The sequence below is a fragment of the Thamnophis elegans genome, chromosome Z, assembly GCF_009769535.1.
Source record: "Thamnophis elegans isolate rThaEle1 chromosome Z, rThaEle1.pri, whole genome shotgun sequence".
Classification (NCBI taxonomy): Eukaryota; Metazoa; Chordata; class Lepidosauria; order Squamata; family Colubridae; genus Thamnophis; species Thamnophis elegans.
The window spans coordinates 79,280,061-79,304,377 of NC_045558.1; the positions used below are offsets into that span (position 1 = coordinate 79,280,061).

Genomic DNA, 24,317 nt, shown 5'->3' on the forward strand with positions numbered 1-24,317 from the left:
AGCATGAGTCAGCAGTGTATGACAGTGGCAAAAAAAGCTAATACAATCCTTGGTTGTGTAAAAACAGAGGCATGGAATCAATATCATGTAAAGTGTTAGTACTGCTTTATAAAGCTTTAATAAGGCCACACCTGGAATACTGCATCCAATTTTAGTCATCCACATTACAAAAAAGATGTTGAGACTTTGGAAAAAGTGAAGAATGGTTGCAGAATTTGGGTTTGGCTAGTCTACAAAAAAAGAAAGAAAGGGGGTAGCAGTATGATAGCAGTATTCCAGTATTTGAGAGAAGATGAGAAGGTCAATTTATTTTCCAAAGCATCAGAGTGCAGGAAAAGAAACAATAGATGGAAACTAATCAAGGAAAGAAGCAATCTGGAATTAAGGAGAACTTTCCTAACAGTGAGGACAATTAATAAGTGGAACACTTGCCTTCAGAAGTTGTGAGTGCTTCATCACTGGTGGTTGTCAGGTTCCGAAGGGTTAATGAAACCAGCCAAACACAGAAACAGTTTGTAAATGCAGTTTGTATTCTTCCTTCGGCAGGAACTGACCAACAAAGCACTAAGGCAATGAATAAATTGTCAGAGCTGCCACCCTGTGATTCCCATCACCTTTATAGCTACATTGGTAATTAAGATAAACCGCACCCCACGCGTGTGCACACCCATCACCTTGTGACCCAGAGCAAAAACCACCTGGCAATTAATCATGGATTGTTTGCAGGAGTTTCTTCAACTTGTGGAGGTGGGATGATGAGTCTTGGCTGCTGGCCCAGTCTTCTCCCCTGAATGGCAGCTCCAGGCCTCCAGGCCAGAGCTGACATGCGGCCCCCTACTATGGAGACAGCATCTGGGGAGCTACGAATTACAGTTAGGAGTTGAAGGACCCCTTTCCCCCAGTTTTGTAGGATGTCTACAGTGGAATATCACAGGTGGGGTGCTCTACAGTCCTTGCTATGAACCTAAGATGCCTCCGACAGAGGATAACCTTTCTATAAAATAAGATATTGTAACCGTCCTCTGTGCAACCTGGAATCTAGTGTATCTTGCATTATATAGTGTTGTTTGCAGGAGTTTCTTCAGCTTGTGAGTCTTGGCAGCTGGTCCAGTCTTATCCCCTGAATGGCAGCTCCAGGCCTCTGGGCTGGCCGGAGCTGACAGTGGTTTTTAAGAAGAGACTAGACATGGTAGTCTGAAATGGTAGAGGGTGTCCTACTTGAGCAGGGGGTGGTCTAGAGGACCTCCAAAGTACCTTCCAGCTCTATTCTGATTGATTGAATATAGTTACAGAGGTTTCAGTTAAGTAAATAGAGAGTTGAAACAAAACAGGATCTTATAATAGATATTTGATTTTTCAAGATCTTCACTTCCAAGTACTATTTATTTAAAAGACTGAAATGATAAGGCATGTTATTATTACTTTGGAAAATGGCATGATGAATATAATTCATTCTAAGCTCAGGGCAGGCATAACAGGTTAATGGATACTTCTGAAGTGAAAATACACAATTAATAAATAGCCAGCAACTTTTAGTTTCTAGAAAGATGTATTAGGAAAGTGAATGAAAATTGTATTTTTCTTTCTTCTATTCTTTACCAGTTAACTAAATAGAATATGATACAGTTGGATGCCAGGCTAGGGTGGGGAATGAGAACCATAAAAACAAAATGATAATGATTCCAAAGCCAGAATCTAGTATTTTATTTTCAGTAATGAAAACATTAAAGCAGAATATGAACATGCAAATCACTTTAATTTTGTTGTTAGCAGTCTGTTGGAAATAAATCCTTACAAAAACTTGGATTAGTAAGAAAAGATTTTTATTAACAACAATAAAAGAAAACAAAAAGCAGTTTGCAAAGTGTGGTGAGCTTGAGCAAGACGTCAACTGTAAATTCTAGGCCCAAGAATACACTCCTGAATTCAAAAGTAAGAATTTTCATACCCAGTCCCTAATGTGACGCCCCTTTCCCTCCCCTTTGGTCCCATTGGATAGGTCCTCAGGGGTTACAACTAATTCGAGGCACCTATTAAGAATACATTAACCCTCCCCCCGCCCCTTCCTGCCCACGTGCAGTTGCAGTTTTAATCCCCAGCTAATCCCCAACAGTCAGAGGCGTTTATTTTTGAATTTTAGCATTCCCTACAAATCCTTTCTATTCTTTATTCACCTTCAAAAATAAAACTTAGTTATTAAAAGGTTCCAAACTCTCCCTAATTTCTTCAGCATTTTCATATTTCACAATTGCAGTTCAGTTACCCCTGTTGACATCATTTCTATTAGTTACACTTATCATTCCTTTCACAGTGTTGTGTATAATACTTCTTATTAGAGGAATTAGACACGGTAGGCACATCAGTCCGAGAAATACCAGGCCTACCATAAATAAGACCTGTTTCCAATTTCTCAAAATTCCCCCTAAAAATCCTTCATCATCAAAGATTCCAGTCCAAGGTTGTACAGGGACGTGGGCAATCTTTCTCATCTGGTCTGTTATCTGTCTGATTACTTCTCCAGTATCATCAATCTCTAAGCAACAATTTGTTAAATTAAATTTTCCACACACTTCTCCTTCTTTGGCTAGCAAATAATCTAAGGCTAATTGGTTCTGGTAGATCGCTGTTCTCATTTTAGTATTCATTTCAGCTAATAGATCTAGGGGCAATGCAGTTTCATTAGTTATGTTTTCCACCACCACTTGCAGTCTAATTATCCTATTTAACATATATATTGGAGTACAGTACCCATAAGTTTCATCCGTTGCCCATGTCACAGGATCATATACTGCGGTTATCCTCTCTGGAGGCCAATCTGAAACTCTCAGCACTTTATCTCCATCAACTACTTTAGTCTTTCTTTTGCAATACTCTGGATCTTATATTTAACTTCCCGCTTTATCCTGAGTCTATATCCAGCTGCCCCAGCTTCATCATAAACCGGTACCTCTAAAGTTTCTCCTTTCTGGACTTCCGGGGGAGGATCTGTCGCCGTCGGGAGCTCAACGAAGCTCCCCTCAGAGTTCTGGTCTGTATATCTTATAAGATCTATAGATATCTCCCCTTTCTGGCAGAAAGGGGCAGGGAGAAGTTCAGTCGTTAGGATCTCTTTGTAATTCACAGCTTTTTTTTCCCGCTGTGAATGGAGAAGAGGTTCAACAATAGCTGAGCTTTTACTCCAGCCAGTTCTTCTCAGCTGCTTTTTTTTTTGCAGCCCTAGGCAGGTTGCCCCCCCCCTCAGGACAAAGCTAAGCTATTTAAAATCAATTCGAGCGGGGACCATTCCTGAGAAATCGTTTTTATTACTATTCAAAATACCAGCTTCAATTTTGTAAAAGGCTTCTTTGTCTAGCTGCATTACAAGATGGCGATTTTATACTGCGTTTGATATGTGACGTACTCAATCAGCCCTACTCTCCTGAAGACTTTTCCTTATTAACTGTTAAAAGTTTACAAATAGTATCCCATCTAAAACTGAGGGGAGCAGAGACTTTGTTTGTTGGCTTGTTTGTTTGTTCTTTTTTTTTTTATAATGGCTCCCAAATCGAAGCAGTCCAAGCGCTTCCTTAACAACACATCTCAAGAAATTGCTATAAAGTCGCTGCCCTTGCCTCCTACGCCCTCTACTGGAGACTTGTTAACGCAAGAATTTCTTTTTGAAACCCTTAAAAATTTCAGACAGGAAATCAATCAACTTATATCGGACTTATATGATAAATTTGATGCCAAAATTGCTCAAACAAAGAAGGATATGATCGGAATTATGACAGACTATATTGCTGGAATGGAGGATAAATTGGAACTTTTGGAAGAAACTAACTCTAATTTGACATCTAAAATTCAAACGTTACAACAGGAAATTGAAAATGCTCAAAAACAACTTCTCATGATAAATTATAATAAGACTGCGTTTGCAATAAGAGTTAGAGGATTGCGTGAAAAGGAACAGGAGAATTTGAAACAGACCTTTTTTGAGGCTCTCAGTCATTCGGTGGGAAGTCCGGGACTTAACTTTGATTGGCAGATTCAAAAAATTTATCGCCAGAACTTGTGTGTAGCAAAACAGCTACAACTTCTGAGGGACATAATTATATATTTCACCACAAGGGAATCCAGAAATGCGATAATACAGAAGCTCTACAATAATAGGCTGAGAATTGATGGACAGAACTTGATTGTTTTTAAAGAAATACCATCTCAATTATTAAGAGCAAGGAGAGACTACACTTTCTTAACTGAAGAACTCAGAAATTCTCAGATACAGTATAAATGGGAAGTGCCATCTGGTATTACAGTTACATTTGAGAACCAAAAACATCGTCTTAATTCTGTTTGTGAAGCCCGAGATTTTTATTACAAGATCCTGAAGGCGGGACTTCCTGAATCATCCGGACTTGGAGAAAGACAAGGAGAAGGACAAGACAAGCAGCGGGATACGTGGCTACAAGGCGGAGGGTGTTGCTTTCTTCTTCCGGAAGGGCAGAAGAGTAAAGAATAAAGATCCAGCTATGCCTTTAAAATACTTTTTAAATTTTTAGTTTGAATAAAATTTCATGATTCCTGTCTGGTATAAAATGGCAAAGCTGTATATCGATGATGAGATATTGAGACTGAAAGAAGCGGTGCTGATTTTGGACATATATTGTATGGGACCTATATAAGACTCGTTTGAACTCTAATTTAAATTGCGCATGAATTATCCTTCGGGGCGAGGAGAGCGGAGATCGTGATTTTCTTGAATTGTGGTTTGGGATGAATGGAGTCGGGAGGCACGGGGTAGATGGAAGGATAGTGAGAGTTTAAGTAGATTACTTTGAGTCAGAATGTAAGCTGATTTTTGTATAAATTGTTATTTGAATATAAGGTCAAGAAAGATTATTTGGAGAGTCTCCAGGAAGGTGGAGTAAATATGAGAGGAGTAATGGATGAGGATAAAATATATATGTGGACACGGGTAAAGGCAGGATGGAAGGTATAAAATTTATATGTGGACGTGGGTAAAGGCAGGATGGGAGGTGTTGGAAATGAAAAATGAAAGAAGTACTTGAGTCTTTAAAAGGCTTTACAGAAAGGTTTGGATATTTGGATAAAAAAGAGATAAATTAAAGGTTTGGATATATAGATAAAGTGATAAGGCCCTTAGTTGGAGAATTCCATTTGATTAACTTACTTGGTTCCAATATAGTTTGAAATCCTGCAAGTAATAAAATAACTGAAATTAGGAATGAGGTACATTGTTTAAGATTTAAAGATGATGGGAAGCTGAGTTAATGTAGAGAGTTTGTTGATTTTTCCTGTTTTTCCTTTTTGTGTGTGTGTGTCTTTTTTTTTTTTTTTTTTTTTTACTATTTCTCTTTTTTTGTTTTTCCTTTATCTTTCATCTTTTAACTTTAAAGTTATTTGGTTTTAATATACTTCAGACTGTGCTTGATAAAGAATTATGCCGGGTATGGGACCTGGGAAGTCGAAAGGGGGTTAGGGAGGGGGGGTCTACCGGGGGGAGGGGGGAGGGTGGAAATACAGTCTCAATTTTCAGAACAATAAGAATGCACTTGTATACTGTTGCTTTCTTTTCTTTTTTTTCTTTTTCTCTTTTATTTTCTCTTTTTTTATTTTTCTTAATTTTAGTGCAAAATATAAACTGAATAGATTAATGAATTGTAGAGATACACCAAAGTGAGGAGTAGAGGGAAAGAAGAGGGAGAAGTAAAGAGGGAGTGAAAGGGGAATGTAAGGAGGGTGAGATGGAGGGAAGGGGAGATGTCTGAGGGGGAAGGGAAGTAGAAGAGGGGAATGTTGGAGGGGAGAAATGAAAGTTGGAGGGGGAGAAGAAAGGGTGTATGGGGGATCGAAGTGTTATGATGGTTTTCCATGGTGGAAGATTTATTGATTTTTTTTTTATGCACAGTATATAAGTGATTGTATAAAATGAAAATGAAAATGAAATAAAACAGTTTTAAAACTCAATAAAGTTTCTCCTTTCTGGATAGGTATTAAAAAAAACGTAGGTCATATAGTTCCAAATATACATGTCCCACTCCAATGAATAGGCAGGTGGGCATATGCCCTCTTCCCACAGATCCAATATAATCCATCTGGTGCCACCCAGCTTATATTTTTGTGACAGATTCTGGTGATTCCTTCCAATCCTTTCCATTTACTGGAAATGTTTTTATACCACCCTGTCAACGTTTTATTAGTTCCACTCCACCATTCTGGTTGGTTACTGGAGTTACAAGCCAAGACTCCTTCACATACCATATCTCCTACATCTTCACCAGGTTGGGTTCTTTTGAAGTAGGTTTCCCCCAATATCTCGTTCTCTAATACCCATGCACCAATTCAAGTTTGGGTAAAATTAAATTTCCAACTCCAGCTAGTATTACTTAGATCTACCTCATTGGTCTCCCATGGCCACCTTCCTCCCACTTTTGTACCCCCCCATACAAAACAGTTTGTTACATTCACTATACCAGCTATACTTTCTGCTAATTCTTTAAAGACATTTTTGTTAGCATCAGCTATATCTGCCATTAACTCATCCCCTCTTGTCATCTCCTCATAGAAAGAGTGAAAAACTGACTTAGGTGTATCCTTGCTTGGTGGTTTCTTTATTACCTCAAGTTGGATTTCTGATATTGGATCTGTCCCACTTGCATCTATTCCTATTCCAAATCTCCAATCCTTCTGTCTCCATTCTGATCTTTCCAAGAATTGCATCCCATTGGTTACAGTGAGATTCACTTGGTTACAGGTTTCGCTTCCACAATTAGTATTTAAAGTCTTTACCCTTTGAAACAATATCAATTCCTCTTGTTTTCCCCTAGTCTGTCATCCTACACAACTCCACCATTTACATCTCACTACACTCACTTGACATGAATCAGGAGCACATAGATATTTCTCATTACTAGTGTAGGATTGGATCCATCCAATGTTTCTACATCTATCTACGACTGCGTAAGTATTTGCTGCTTTACAAACGTCAAAGATTACTGTAAAGGCTCCATTTACATTATGAGTCCATTCAGACTGTCCTAACACTAATTGATTCCTCCTTCCTCCACTTTTTACTCTGAGTGCCCATTGCCCTGGGTCTTTTCTTGGATCATAACAGAAAGTTTCAATTCCATGTCTGCACATCGAGTACTAAGTCCCATTGTAACTGAATGGAGTACTAGTCTCTCTGCATTCTCGAGCAGTATGATATTTCAGGGTTTTAGTAACTCTATTACCCGTCTTTATGGTGCTGATACATTCCTCACATTCCACTGTTTTTAAAGCTCTTTTCTGTCTTCTGTTGGGGCTTCCTAGCTTACATTTTACCCCTTGGATGTTGTTACACAAGCTGAGGTTCTGCTAGTCCTTACAACTCTGGTGCAATGCTCACCCAATTTCCTTTAACTGATTGCAGTATAAGGATGATAGGTTATAACAGCTGAAGTTCTAAGGGACCTCAGACTCCCAATAGTGTAGAGCCTGGTTATTTATTGTCCAATGGCTTTGGCCATCTAAAATACACAGCCCCTGTAAAGTTCTAAAAAGTCCCAGTAACACCAACACTTGGGAAAGGCTCATCATTCTGGGATTAGATCCTCAATAATGGCAATGTTACACTCTTCCTTACAGTCTCCATGTACTGGGGCACAATCTGGACAATGGGTGCAGCAGCAGCACTTGAACCAGCACTTACAGTCACAGAACCAACTCATCCACAGTGGTTATTTATACTCTGCCTTCTTAGGGCTAGGGTTAGTTTCAGTGGGTCGGCTTGAGGAATGCTTTTCCACTCTATTGAGGCCTCCATCGGTCCTTTCACTCTGGTACAGTGAGGCCAGTTTTTCTCTGCCGTTTGGACAGCTGTTTCAGACTTCAGTAGCACCTGGAAAAGTCCTTCCCACTTGGGTGTAAGATTCTCCTCTTTCCAGCTTCGGATCAGCACCCAGTCACCGATTTGGAATTTGTGGACTGGAAACTCCAATGGAGGTTTTTGTGTCAACAATCCTTGTTTCCTAAGAACATCAAAATATCTGGACAGTTTATGCACATATTGTCTCAGCACTCTATCTCTAGTTTGCAATGAGCCTATGCAAATTTCCCCTGGAATAAATGCAACCCCAAACATTAGTTCATATGGTGATAACCCCAAATCTTTCCTTGGTTGGGTTCTTATTCTCAAGAGAGCCAGAGGTAGACATTTAGTCAAAGATTCTTTTATTCTGCCTTTGGCACGTTCAGATTTACCACCATTCTGAACGTGCCAAGGGATGTGAAATTTCCAATCTATTCCCAAACCCTCCATTATATTTTGTAATACCTTGGAAGTGAAGTGACTTCCCCAGTCACTATCAATTTGAGTGATCAAGGTATTATTTGGTCCAGTAGTACTCCAGATACCACATTTGCGGTTGCATTACTACAAGGATAAACCTCCACCCATCCAGTTAGATGATGAATAATTACTAACAGGTATTTTATCCTCCCTACTTTAGGTAATTCAGTAAAATCCACCTGGATACATTGGATACACCCACCCTCCACCCATCCAGTTAGATGATGAATATTTACTAACAGGTATTTTATCCTCCCTACTTTAGGTAATTCAGTAAAATCCACCTGGATACATTAGATACATTGAAAAGGTCTGAAAGCAGGGGGCCTTCCCCCAGCTTGTTGCCTTCTTATGGCTTGTCTGTTTACCTTTTTACATATTAGACATTTATCAATGATTTGCTTAGCTAATGTGTAAATTCCTATGCATCCATAATGCTTCAATACTTCATCTGCTAATGCCTGTATTCCCCAATGACTTCCCTAATGTAATCTTTCCAGCAAACCTCCAGCTAGAGGCTTACTGATTACTTTCTTCCATCTGGAAGAAACCATTTTCCTTTCTTTCCCTGGTGTCCCCCTAATTGCACCAACTCCTTTTCTTCCTTCCCTGAAAATACAGGGATCTCCTCTATTTGTTCCACAGTTGGTACTAACACATGCATGCTTCCAACATTTGATGCCTTTTTAGCTTCCTCATCCGCTATTCTATTTCCAATTACCTCAAAAGAGCTCCCTTTTTGATGTGCATTTACCTCAAAAGAGCTCCCTTTTTGATGTGCATTGCAGTTACTGCAATTCTCTTGAGCAATTGCAGTGATTCCATTATTTGTTTTATCAGTCCCTCATGGGCTAACTCCTTTCCCTTACTATTAATCATACTTCTTTCCATCCAAATCTTCCCAAATGTATGGACCACTCCAAAGGCATATTTAGAATCTGTATAAATTGTTCCAAGCCTTCCCTCGATCACTTTAAGTGACCGATTCAGAGCATAAAGCTCACAAGTTTGAGCTGACCAATTACAGAGGAGATTTTCAGATTCCGCCAGCTTCTTGTTGTGCCCATTTATGATTGCATAACCATTCTTCTTTATTCCTCCCACTACTCTGGAAGATCCATCAATAAATAGTGCTTCTCCTTGATCAAGAGGGTATTCTTCTAAGTCTGGCCTTACTTTCATTTGTAAGTCAATCACTTCAGTGCAGTGATGTTCTAACCCTTCCTGATCTATCTGCCTAAGGTTGGCCAAAAACTGAGCAGGATTCAAGTTATGATCAATTGTTAGTACTAAATCAGTCTGCTGCATCAATATTGTCTCATATTTTAAAATTCTGGAATCGGTAAGCCATCTCCCAGTTTTTTTCTGTAGAATGGTCCTTACTTGGTGTGGGGTGCTGACTATAAGTGCTCCCCCAAAGGTCAATTTCCTACTCTCTTGCACCAAGATAGTAGTAGCCACTATTGCCTATATGCAAAGAGGCCATTCTCTAATAACTGGATCCATTATTTTTGATAGGAAAGCTATAGGTTTTCACTGTCCTGCCCAATTTTGGGTCAACACTCCTGGTGCTATTTACAGTATTTACAGTATTTACAAAAATATGAAAGGGCTTCTCTACATGTGGGAGGCTCAGCACTGGAGCCTTCACTAAAGCTTGCTTTAAATTTTCAAAACTCCCTCTCTCGTGTCCATTTCAGATTCCATGACTCTGTGTCTATTAGTATGGAGTAGCGTGGTTTGGTCAAATCTGCATAGTTATCAATCCATAACCTGCAATATCCTACCAATCCTAGGAACTTTCTGAGTTCCTTCTTATTCTTGAGTAGGGGTTGCGAAGCCACCCCTTCTATTCTATTGGGAGTAATTCGTCTACTCCCTTCACTTATTAAATGACCCAAATATTTCACCTCCCTCTCTACATATTGTAACTTGGCTTGTGATAACCTTAATCCTTGGTCACCCAGGAAATTTAGTAATACATTAGTGGCCTGGGTGACTTCTACTTCCTTTTCCCTGAGACTAATAGGTCATTTACATACTGTATCAGACTGGTTCCTTTTGGCAAAACCAAACGCTCCAGGACTTGTTCTAATACTTGTCCAAACAAATTAGGGGACTCTGTGAATCCTTGTGGCAGTACAGTCCATTGGTATTGTTGTTTACTCCCAGTGAATGGATTCTCCCATTCAAATGCGAACAATGGTCTTGATTCTGGGTCTAGTGGACATGTCCAAAAGGCATCCTTTAGGTCCACTACACTGAACCATTGATGATCCGGGGTATCTGGCCCATCAAAGTGTATGGATTAGACACCATTGGATGTCTTCTTTAGACAATGCTATTCAGAAGTTTCAAATCCTGTACCATTCTGAAGGTCCCATCAGGTTTCTTTACTGGCAGAATGGGAATATTATAGGGTGACATAGAAGGTTTCAAGAGGGCATCCTTTAATAGGCTTTCTATTACAGGTTCCAAATCTTTTTTCCCTTCCATTGATATGGAATATTGTTTCTGCCTCACAATTTCATTTGGTTGCTTTAGATTAATTTTCAAGGGGGGAATTTGGAGGCTTCTTCTGTTCCCTTCTTTAATCCACACAGAGGGGTTTATTTTCTCTTCCTCCTCTGGGGTTAGTATTCTCATAAAAGTATCTTGTCCAAATTCTAACCTCATTTGTAATGCTCCCAAGTCATCCCTCCCCAAAAAGTTTACTCCTGCTCCTGGGATATATAACATTTCTATTTTTATTATTTTCCCCTCATTGTTAATACCTATTTCCAGAGGCATTATCTTGGGCACTTCTAATCCTTCTCCTTTTACCCCAGATACTTTAATTGTCTGGACACTCAGCTTCATTTCTGATGTTAATACTGAGACTGAGGTCCGAGCCACGCCTGTATCCACTAAAAACACTATCGCTTCCTCCCTGGGTCCCACTACCAAATTTATCAAGGACTCTCCCTGGGACAAAAAAATAAAGTGCCCCGGACACCCCTAATATTGACTTCCATCTTCTTCCATCATATTATATACTTGCACATCCCTTCTTCAGACAGGACAATCTTTCTTAAAGTGTCCGGGCTGGCCACACTCAAAACACGTTTTTACTCTTTCTTCCCATCCCATTCCTCCTACATTCCCCTTTCCTCTTCCTATACCCAATTCCTTTGGAATGGGTCTAGGATTTGGAGGTGCTTGTTGTTTTACTACTTCCTTTACTGTAGCTACCAGGGATTGGCAAACTTAAACACTCAAAGAGCCATTTGGACCCGTTTCCCACAGAAAAGAAAACACCGGGAGCCACAAAGGTCCTAACCAAAAGCCCCCTGTTCAATTCTGGAGCTGACCGGAAATTCAGTTCCCCCATCATAGAGTCTCCTCCTAGTGCGGTGTACTTTTTCCTCTACCTGTCATAACTGAAAGCCCTATCAATTGTGGAGACAACTGGAAAACCCTCCCCTTACCATAGAGTCTTCTCTTGGTGCACTGTGCTTCTCTCTCCCTCACCCCCACCGGAAGCTCCTCTCAAAATTGTGGCGCCGACCAGTGACGGAGTCTCAGCAGAGAGAGGAAAGAGCCACATGCAGCTCCAGAACCGCAGTTTGCTGACCCCTGGTAGCTACCATAATTCTTCCTTTGTTTTTCATCTTCTCTTCCTCTCTTTTTACATACACTTTCTGAGCCTTATCTGTCCACCCATCTAATTTCTGAAGCTTCTTAGAAATATCCAGCCAAGTGTTTGTCACAAACTGGACTCTTATGAGTAGCACATTTGCCAAATCATCAGGGTCCATTCCAGAGTACCTTCTCATGTTGCCTTTAAGTCTTTGCAAGAAGGTTCCTGGAAATTACTCCCTCTCCTGCTCTACACTTAAAGCTTTACTCATATTCTGTGCTCTTTAATTCCCTTATTATCATGTTTCTTAAATCTTCCATATTAGTTCTGTGTGCTGGATTGTTATTATTCCAATCAGGCCTACCGAGGGGAAATTTATCAGCTCCTGTGATATTGTTATTATTTGCAGGAGGGTGATCCCTTTCCCAGACCCGCATGGCAGCATTCTGAATTAACTGCCTCTCTTCCGCAGAGAAAAGCATACTCTGAATGGCAGTTAATTCATCTCAAGTATAGATGTTAGGTCCTAACAAATCATCTAATTGTTCTTCTGCCCCCAGGGGATCTTCTATCAGGTTCCTCATTTCCCTTTTAAAAAATCTTACTTTGGAGGCTCGAAGAGAATCTTGAACAAAGCTTATTATTGGTTGTTCTTGGGGGTTGATTCCATTTGGAACTTCCCTCGAGGGAAACATGGCTGATTCCTTTTTATTCATTACAGGGTGTTGTTTAAATTGAAAATCCTCTATGTCCTGCTTACATTGCTCCAATTCTTTCCTTAGAGCATTATATTGATTTACTTTCTGCCTGACTTGAGGGCTTTCTGGCACACTTAGTTCCTATGGTGGGGCTTGTGGCATATTTATTGGAACTTTATTATATGGCGGGGGCAGATATTTTCTCCTCTCTGCCTCTTCTTCATCAGTTACCAAGAAGAGGTTGGGAGGTTTTGCTTCCAATTTACTGGCCCACTTGGTTGGGTTCCATATTAGGGCATACTCTAGCTCATTATCAAGAGATTTACAAGTCTTTCCTTTAACATAATCGTATAGGTTTTTGCAGGCAAAATATTCATTAGTTCCTAACTGGGGCCAATTAACTTTTTCATCATCCCATCAGACAAAACAGCAAAGATTCACCATGTCTTCTTTAGTCAGATTGAGTTAAGTAACTAACTTGTTATATGGTGGGCTCTTCTATCCTTCTAGCAATTTTCCTTGTGCGCTCTGGGATTCAATTTTTAATTTGGGGTTTTTACGAATTTTTTAAACACATTTCCTTTGGGATCCCTTTGAATTGCCCATGATTGGTTACCAGACCCGAGTTATCCTTCCCAACTTGTTCTAAAGAGACAATTTCCAGCTAATTCCCTCACGGCCATTTAAAATCCACACTCCTCCTTCACCTTGTCCTTTACCACAATCTTATTGACTGCTAGGGACCTTGTCCTTTTACCACAATCCTATGGACTGCTAGGGACACCTTATTCACACGCTTCTCACACAAGTTTCAGATTCTCGCAGTCCTACCCAACCTCCAACCACCTAGGTGTATTCTTATTTCACCAGAATTACTCACCTAGGTTTGTGCATGAAGTTGCCAGGTCTGTTCCCAGCAATTCCTTCCCAATCCCCTTCCCCTTCTGTTCTTACCGACCTCTATTTCAATCCATGGCCCTGGACCCCATTCCGCATTCCTGAACCGCAGAAACAACTGTGGACCATTGAAATGAATGGGGCATGCCTTCCTCAATTGATTCAGCCATTCGGGGCCATAGAACAGAAACCTTGTTTTAAAAGATTTTTTATTGTTTAAACAAACACAAACAGACAGAACAAAAGACATAAAACCCTTTTCTGTTACAAATTACAGAAAGTGTGTCAGTTGGTTACAAGTTTTCTATGCATCCCTTCCGTAGTCATCACTTACAATTCATATCAAATCACATATTTTTAAATCAAGTATATTTATATACCTTACTATTATTATACAGTTGTTCTTGTATTTACTCTGATAGCTTTCATTTCCATGTTTTTTATCTAACCACAAATACAATATATCCCATAGCCTGTAACATTATTTATCTATTTAATCTCTAATTTTAAATGTCAATTTACTCATTTCAATCACATACAAAGCTTTATGTTTTCTTAAAGTGGTCCCCTCTTACAATTTAAACAAATTCTCATATCATCATATATATATAATTGTTAAACCTATAATTCTTTTTGCATCCTTTTATATGAATTAAAGTAAAACTATAACATGGCATTCCATTATATCCTCTTAAAATCATCCAATGTCATTACATCTTTATAACATGTTCTAAATAAAGGTTGGCTATATTTAATAACAAAACTTTTAAACCTCCTTTCATAGTCTCCATTTACAGTTTATATAAAATTTCATATTTCATATTATCAAACTAATATGTATATATACGTTGTTATCATTATTAATCATTTATTTAACTATAACTATTATCACTCCATTTTATACATAGTACTCTAGATTAAACTAAATTTAATTTAATTTTTTATTATAAACTTTCACAACATCAACCTGTATCTTTCCAGTAGTAGTGCAGTCTTATGTCTCTTGCCATTTGTAGCCTTAGTATTCTGGTTACTTTCTTAATCAATCTTGTATGGACTTCTCTTCACACCTTGTTGCTCATTTCGGATTTTATAAAGACTCAGAACCCTCCATCTCCTCCTTCCATCAGCTTGTCTTTGGTTATCACTGATGCTTCTTTCAAGATTTCTCTCCTTACTTCCATCAATTTCTCTCTCTTTTCTTCTGTACTTTGCAATCTGGGATAAAGTTCCAGACCATCCTTCTCCTCTTTCCATGTTCCACTCTTGCCATTTCTGACCACTTACTGCCAATATCAACAATTTTCTTATCTCTTTGCTCATTTTTTCCTTCAATTTTTAGAACTCTGTTGTCTACATTCTTCATTAGATAAACATCCTCAATTTTTCCATCAAATTTTACTGTTTTGCATTCTATATTTTCCATTCTTTTCTCAATTTTCTCTGTTACTACTAATATTTTTTGAATTTCAAACATAATCATTTGCAATGTTATGGTTTCTTTTTCATGTTGTGCCATTCTTCCAGCTTATAAACACTGCCACTATAGCATTCAAGGCTTTTTATTAGATTTCAAGCAAATTCATTATAATCTTTCAAATCAAGGCTTTGTCTTCACTCCAATCCAGCTACTGATAGCACTCCCGAGGAGCACCTGTGTAAACAACCTGTGCTCTTCCTGCTATCACTCTCAATAAACAAACTGAAAAACCTTGAAGTGTAAATCAAATGATCAAAGAGAAAGAAAAGAAAACAATGTTTCCAAGCCTCCAGCCTCTGGCAGTGTTAATTCTTTTCCTCTGTTGTTCCAGTCCTCTTTATATTGCTCTTTGTATCCTCTTTATATTCCAAACTTTAAAAAGAAAAATTCTTAAATGGAAAAAGAAAACAGTCCCAGCCAGCGTTGTAAAAAAAATAAGAAAGGAACTTTTAATCCATAAGTAGAAAAGAGAATAGAAAGTAGAAGAAGAAAAACTAAGCCATTCAGTTTAAAAAAATAGGAAACATTTGCAAAGATTCCATCCATAAAAAGAAAAATTAAAAAAGATAACACACTGAGTTTAATTTCACTGCTTACTCTTCTCTGTCTTCAATTTTACTTTAGCTTTGATTTTTTGGGAGGTAATCTCTTTTCTAATAATGAAATTTCCTCACCAATTCTATACACTTTCTCTTTCCGCTTTCCTTCCGTTCCGGAGCTGTCCCAACTTCAGCAGCTTTGGAGGCTGCATTTCTGTCGTCAAAAAAAAAAGAGCTATGCAGCAAGAGCATTGAAAAAAGCTGCTTGGCCTAGCTACTTTTTAAAGAAAAATAATGGCTACATACATACATCAATGAGATTTTTAAAAACCTTAGTGCAGTTCCAGTATTCCTGAATAATTAGGAATAATGGGTAAACTTCAGTACTTCTAAATTTTGAAGAGTCAAGCTCAAAAATATTAAGCATTAATTGCCTACTTAATTTATTAAAAAAATTAAAAAGTAACTATTAACTAAAAGGGTTTTTTAAAAGCATTTAAAAAAACCAGTTTTTTAAAAATCACAATAGAATGTTAGATAATAAAGTTGACACTTTTAAGAACTTCAATAGCACAACATTAATTAATGTTTAACTGATATCAGTTTCTGTAAATAATTTTGTAATAGTTTTGTTTTATAATCTGCCTTGCTAGGTGTAGCAAAAGAGCAGGTTAATTAAATTCTAAAACAGCAGATAGAAAAGATAGCAATTGATCCTACATTCTTTCACACACTAATGTTATAGATTCTACTATAAACTGTTATTAATAGCATTATGATCATAATGGTAATAAGAGCCAATTATCTGCTCTTAAATGTTCTGTTCAGCAAAATGGTTTATGTTGTTTAGAGGAATGGAGATATTAAAATGGCATCTCAAAATACATTAGTGGATCCTATCATTTTTCCAGAAAGCAAAATATCACCAGGCCAATCCATTCCATCTTATTTCATGGAAAGTGATAGATGACTAATATTACACATTTGAAGATTTTTGAGGGATGTTAATATTTATCAACCATTCTTATCATTTTAAGAATTCAAAAGAAACATGAAGAAAGAATGAAAGATTTTATCACATATCTATTTGTAAAAAATGATCAATAAACAAGAACATCGATATGTTTCTGAAAGTTACCACAACTTTTATTATAGAATGTTATAAATAACATTTAATTAATGATCAGCAATGCTAGTTGCAGTTGCATTAATCTTATGTTTCATATAACACTTAAAGGTGTATAGAGCCAAACCCATGATCCTTATGCTGGATGAAAATAATTGACATTTCTGAAAGCTGAAAGCAAATCCACTGCTGAATGAAAATGATAAGTGCAGTATTAAATTATGAACATTTTAAACATCTTCATAATCTTATGCCTGAAATAATTCTAATTATGTTTTCTGGGTTAATTTTAAATTATTTTTAAAAATATGTAAATTTTACACAATGAATTATTTCATTAACTTTGTATGCTGCCTCATTTATTTGGTCTAGATGCCTTATAATATAATGTAATTCAAAAGCAACAAGTAAAATAAAAATAAATGCTTCTACCAGAATTGGTCATAACTTATCAATATTTTTAACAATAAAGACATCTCTAACAATAAAAAAGTAACAGTCTTCGTATCATATTGCCAAAAACCTGAATTACAGCTCAGGATTCATAACAGCCATTCCTTGAAGTCTCTGTAAAAGAGAAGCATCTTGATTGCCTTACTGATAAACTCTTCTATATTCTTGGGGACAGACTGCTTCAAAGGACAAAAGCCATAGCAGAAGCAAGGTGTTTCCTGACTCTTATCTTCTAATTCACAGAGGAAGGAGACATGCAAAATGTCCCTTTCTTCTAGTTTGTCAAACACTGGGTTAATTCTGTTCAGAATGGACAGTCTCAAATATATTCCAGTTTACTAGATGTAATGAAAAGAAGAAAAGTTCATTATGTGTCTTACAATTAATATGTTTATTCTTATTTTTAGGAACGACTCCTGATGAGCCTTTTGCCCAGAAATGTTGCCATGGAAATGAAGGAAGATTTCCTTAAGCCACCTGAAAGAATTTTCCATAAGATTTACATTCAGAGACATGACAATGTTAGGTAGGATTGATATGAACTTACAAAATAAATCAGGCTGTATGAACTTTTCACATATCTACAATAATGAGAGGCAATGAAAAGCAAAAACATATGCAATGAAAATCTGAATGTTTGCAAATGAAGAGTATTAACTTATTTTGAGTTAGTAAAGTAGGAAAAATACCATCTCATTCAAAACATTACAAGAGATACAACCAAGCAAATGCCATACTAGTTTTTAATAGAGATGGACAATGTTTTTATAAAACTCTTTTTTATAGGATGTTTTGGAAACCAAGTTAGTTACTAAATTCTAGATTTCATTTGGAACAGAAGCCCTCAGTGATCTCTGTGATTAAAGAATTCTTGTAGCATGGCTACTACTCCTGGCCTTGTGATTTTTTTAAATTCAGAATTTAGCTGAACATGTTACATGTCTTTTCAGGTACAAACAGAAATGTTCAATTTCTGTCTATATTCCTTTTGACAAATCCAAATTGTACAGTATTAATTTAGTCTTTTCCTGCTTCTGCACAATTATTATTACATTACCAAGGTCCCAATATAATTATTTATATCTATTTTTTTACAAATACTAGATGGTCTGTTTGTTGATGAGTTTGAGCCCACACTCACTATCTTTAGCAGGGATGGGTTCCTGCCAGTTCTAACTTCTTCTATAGAAGAGGTTCCACAAATCTACAGTGCCGTTTAGAACTAGTTCCAGCTCCCTCCCCCCGCTCATCCACACATCATCAAGATGAAGAATGAGAGGAGAAATTCTGGGAGTTGAAGTCCACAAGTCTTAAAGTTGTCAAGTTTGAACTCCCTTGGATTTTTTTCTAAAGGGTTAGAGGTGCAAAGGTCTTGTAACTTGACAGCTTTAAGACATGCACACTTCAATGCCAGAGTTCCTGAGCCAACATGACTGGAGGAGGAATTCTGGGAGTTGAAGTCCACAAGTCTTAAAGCTGTCAAGTTTGAACACCCCTGGGGGTTTTTTTTCTAAAGGGCTAGGGTTGCAAGGGTCTTGTAACTTGACAGCTTTAAGACTTGCGTGCTTCACTGCCAGAGTTTCTGAGCCAACATTTTGGTTGCTAAGCAAGAACGTTGTTAAGTGAATTTCATCACATTTTACAAGTGTGCCACGCTGACCCAGTCACATGGCTGGAAAGCCACTCCCACCTGGTCACATGGCCACGAGCCGCTCCCACCCAGTCACATGGCCACCAAGCTACTCCCACAAAGCAGGCCACACTTACAGAAGAGGCTCTAAAAATTTTGAAACCCACCACTGATCTTTAGGAATATATACCCACATGACTCACGTGCAAATGTGAGCTATATTGTTACCTTTGCTTCCAAGCTACAAAGAGCAAGAAGGTACACTTCTTTTACTGAACTTCTTCATTTATATATTTCATTGAATTCTGAATGTTTGTAGTGTGAATCTTTTATAGATAAAACTTTATTTAGAATTAAATCCCTGAAAGTAAACTAGCATTTAGAATATCAGTCTGAAATCACTTGGAAAGAAATAATAGAATAGTCTCTAAAAAGGAAGATGCTGCATCATCTGACATTAAAAAGGTGATAAGGCATATTGCCAACAAAACTTCTGGGTTGTTGCTTTCCTTCATCAAGTTTCAGATCCATCATTCAGAATCCATTTCATTAGATACTTCACTCCAGTAGGAAAGTGTTCTGCATCCCCTTGCTGGGTGAGTGTTTGCTACTTCACCAGCACTTCCCATGATCAAATGGTTTGTAATTAAACTGTATGCAATGTCTCAGGGACTTGGGTGAGTCATCTACTCCATGGACATATTAATCCATTCCTATTAAGCTATTTAATGGCAGGCCAAATCACAATTCTGTACAAAGGAGTAAGCTAAAAAGGCATTACCTGCCTCACACATCTCCTGTTTATCTAATCCAACTCTTTTTTTAAAGAACATGCATAAGAGACACATGTCTCTTGATGCTCTTTCAGCAGCAAAAAAAAGCAGCAGTCATTTTCTATTCTTGCAACTCTCTATGCCCATCCTAAATATAGAGACTGCAGCTGGTTCAGACACTACTTTGAAGCAAAATATAGATTTTATTTTTGTTTAAAAGGTTTAGCATGGCATTGTGGCATTTAACAATGACTTACACAGCATATGAGACAAAGGTGGGTTGCTCCCAGTTTGGCCCGGATTAGGCAAACCGGTAGTAGCAGCAGTGGGAGGCTCTGCCTACCCGCTCAGACACTTCTGTGCATACGTGCAGTGAGTGCACCCGAACCGGTAGTAGAAAAATTGGCAACCCACCTCTCATGTGAGACCTCCACATAAAAGGTGGTGGCTGATGGATTTGAAGAAAATATAGAGGGTGATAGAAAGTTTTTTTAATAAAGGCTATAGGACTGTGATTGGTGAGGTGGAAATCAGGAGGTTTCACACCAGATAGGGGCCATTACTTCTTTTAAAACTCTTATTATTATAATATAAATGTGATTAGAAAAAATGAAGACATTCCTAAATTGCATATTTTTTAAAGTATTCAAAAGTATTCAAAAGAAAAGAAAACTAAAACAGGAAAAAAGCAAAACATATCCTAACCATCTAATCCTACCTTGCATCAACAGAGGGATAGTTTCAAGATCATATGAAGTGATAAGACTGCTTTATATTGCACCCACACCCACCCTTTATATTGCACCCACTTTATGGTGAACCCACACTTGGAATACCATATCTAATTCTGGTCATTAAGATATTAAAAAGATGCTGAAATTCTAGAAAGAGTGCAGAGAAGAGCAACAGAGTTGATAAGGGGTCTGGAGTAGAGGTGGGTTCCTACCAGTTCGGCCCAGTTCAGCCAAACCCGTAGTTGTGTGCCAGCCTGGGTTGCAGAACCAGCTGTGACTCGGGTTGGTAATGCCTCTGAACCGATTCCCCAGTTGCCGCAGTTGCCACCGCAATCTTGTTTTTGAGTTCTGTTCATGTGCGCAAAGCACACTCACGAGCAAACTGGCAGTAACACCGGCTAGAATCCACCCCTGGTCTGGAGGCCTTAACTGAGGGAACTAGAAACTTGGTAATGAAGAAAAAGGGCTAGGGATAATAGGGATAACAGTTTTCCAATACTTGAGGAATTGTCACAGAAGAGAGGGAATCAACTTATTCTCCAAAGCACCTGGGAGCAGGAGAAGAAGCAATGGAAGGAAGAACATTAGAGAGAGATGCAATTTAGAATTAAAGAAAATCAGTGAAATGGCTTGCTTCAGGAACTTGTCGGTATTCTATGCCTCAAGGTTTTCAAGAAGTGACTGGACAGCCATTTCTCCAGAATAGTAGAGGATCTTCTGTATAAGGTGTTGGACCAGAAGACCTCCAACATTTCTCCTCTGTTCTCTCTCTCAAGATTACCAAAAATGGTCCGTTAACATGGATATCTATCTCTGCAGCATTTAAACACATGTACAGATATTTAAAGCTGGTTTAAATATGGTTCAGACTTTTTTTGGATAATCTCTTTTACCCTTGGTATTCTGGATTAAAGCAGTCAATAAGTGGACACTCTTCTGGTAGATAATTTTTCTCAGCCATTTTGCTATGGCTCCAGTTTGGCTACTGAGGGTTTTATTTTATTTTTTTAACATAATGTAGAAATAAGAGTAAAATGCTGCACCATTTCTTAATCTGTCTTGCAATACAGGAGATTAAGGAAAACCTTAAATTACAACCTGCCCCAGATGGATGGCATTGCCATTATAATATGATCTTACCATTTTTAATTTTCTGTTTATGTTATACCTTGCTTTGAACTAAATGAAGCAACACAAAAATATTAGTAATAAAAATGTAAAATATCATGGTAATAAAGACATGATCATGCAGAGATACCTTTAATTAGTTGAAGAGAGATTCTTCCTGTGTGCTCCTGTTTTTTTTAAAGTAGAGGTAGTCCTCAACTTACGACTACAATTGACCCCAAATTTATGTTGGTGAGACATTTGTTAAGTGAGTTTTGCCCCATTATATGACTTTTCTGGTAAGTGAATCACTGCAATTATTAAATTAGTAAAGTGATTTCCCCATTGAATTGCTTGTCAGAAGGTCACAAAATGGGATCACATGATCCTAGGACTCTGCAACCCTCATAAATGTGAGTCAGTTGTCAAGCATCTGAATGTAAATCATGACCATGAGGATCCTGCAATGGTCATAAGTGTGAAAAATGGTCATAAGTCCCTTTTCCCATGCCATTGTAACTTTGAACAGTCACTAAGTGAACTGTTGTAAGTCGAGGACTACCTGTACTTGCACTGAGGTATGGTAATATAATTGAAATTGGAATTTATAGACATAAATTTCATCCTAAATCAAAGTAAGGCACAGGGATAATACAAATGTACCCAGGAATTGAAAAGTATGATGGAATATCATGGTGGTCAAACTAATTCAAAAATATTAGCTCAGCTTTATGAGAGATTTAATGGAGCTGAGATCTGCAATCCATACTTCTGCCAGCATCCTTGCTGACTGAGCACTCCATCCCTTCAATGCATGGCCAAGAAAAGGCTGGCTACATAAAATAATGTGCAGTTATCACAATTTTTGTTTTATGCACCTTCCCCAATTTTCTCTAAAATGTTAACATGTAAGTTATTGGCAAAATATTTCTGACTCTTCCTTTCATTTTACAGTATATTATTTGCAGACATTGTGGGATTTACCAGTTTGGCATCTCAGTGTACTGCTCAAGAACTAGTGAAGCTTCTGAATGAACTTTTTGGAAAGTTTGACGAATTAGCCACAGTAAGTGCATATGCTTTTGTCACCATGAATTTAATATTTAATGCTTTGTGAATTATACAAAGCTGAGATGTGTTTCTAATCCAATTTCCATCACTTTTTCTTCTAAAAAGTCAATAGCTCATCAAATACTTTGGTTAACAATCTATAAAACCATGTTTAAACAATTGATGGAAGTTCCAAGTACCATTTTTGTGCTCATGATTGCTAAAAACTGCTAGCTTTGTTTTCTGTCACACCGAGTTAGAGAATGTTGCATTATAGATGACAGTTCTAATATAATCTATAAAAATAGGTGTTCCATGGATTTTTTTCTAAAACAAAAAGCCTCTATATTGTAGCCTTTTTCATTCTGTAGCTTTTAAAAAAATGTTCTATGCAGTTCTTAGCTACCAAAAGTCAGCCGCCCCTAAAATAATCAATTGGAATTAGTGATAGAAATAATAATTAGAGCTGACATTTCATCACCAGTTGTTACATAACACAATTAAAATTATTTTGAAGAATTAATATTGATCATACCGTGCATAGAGTGCAGAACTACATAATGTTCCTTATTTTTTTCACTTAGAAAAGAACCTCATAATATTAATTAGGCAATTTTGTATGTGCACATTCAATTCAAACCTTTATTGTCAATGCACCTGTGTACAATGAGATTGGCTGAGCTTCCCTTAGTGTACCCCCAACACAAATACATCTCAATAACTCACAGTGAAAGAAAGAAAATCCCTAACCCAGTAAATCATACTAACAAACACACAATCTTCTATACATATATGTGCATAACATTACATTATAATAAATTGGACCAAAATGAACACGTTGCACATTGCACTATCCCTGCAATTCTATCATATTACATACTTACGATGTTATGTTGCATTCAGGAGTCCATCAGCCCGTGGATAAAAGCTGTTCTTCAGCCTGTTTGTATGATTGACTATGCTTCTATATCTTCTGCCCGATGGTAGGAGAGTAAATAAATGCTGATCAGGGTGTGAGTTGTCACTGAGAATTTTTCTCACTCTTCTAAGGCAGCACATCTAGTGGTGTCAGGGGACAGCCCATGATGTTTTGTGCCATGCTCATCACCCTCTGTAATGTCTTTCTATCCATGGTTGTCAAGCCAGTATACCATACCATGCAATAAGTGAGGACGCTTTCTATTGTGGACCAGTAAAAGGAGGTCATCAGTTGTTGTTCCACCTTGTTCTTCCACAAGACCCTAAGGAAGTGGAGTCTCTGTTGGGCCTTCCTGGCCACCTGGATTGTGTTGGTTTTCCAGGTGAGATCTTTGCTAAGATGGACTCCCAGAAATTTGAAGGAGGGGAATCTCTCCACACAGACCCCCTCAATGGAAAGTGGGGCAGGTTCTTCTTTCTTCTTCTGGAAGTTCAGCACTATTTCCTTTGTCTTGCTGATGTTCAGGTACAAATTGTTTTCTGAGCACCATGTGGATAATTTTTGACACTCCCCCCCCCAATATGCTGCTCCATCTCCACCTGTAATGAGGCCCAATATGGTGGTATCATCTGCAAACTTGATAATTACAGTGGATGGGTCAGAAGATACACAATCGTATGTGTACAATGAATGCAGGTATGGACTGAGCACACAGCCCTAAGGAGAGCCAGTGCTGAGTTTCAGGGAGAAGGATATGAAAGACCCAGCCCTCACTGTTTGTGTCTGGTCCATTAGAAAGTCTTTAATCTATTCACAGATGGGAGAGGAAAATTCAAATCATTCAGCTTTTCAGTAAGGATGCTCGGCAGAATGGTATTGAAGGCCAAGCTGTAGTCTATGAAAAGCATTCTGACACAGTTTCCAGGTTTCTCTAGACGACTCACTATGGAATGTAAAGCA

At 37.9% G+C, this 24,317-nt stretch overlaps 1 protein-coding gene across 1 annotated transcript in view; it reads left to right on the plus strand.

Moving 5' to 3' along the window:
• The window catches only part of ADCY1 (adenylate cyclase 1), a 287,098-nt gene that overhangs the window by 120,785 nt on the left and 141,996 nt on the right, over nt 1-24,317 (plus strand). The window contains exons 3-4 of the mRNA XM_032234747.1: nt 17,552-17,670; nt 22,343-22,454. Of these exons, the coding sequence (XP_032090638.1) occupies nt 17,552-17,670; nt 22,343-22,454 (231 nt within the window). The remainder of the gene's footprint in view (nt 1-17,551; nt 17,671-22,342; nt 22,455-24,317) is intronic.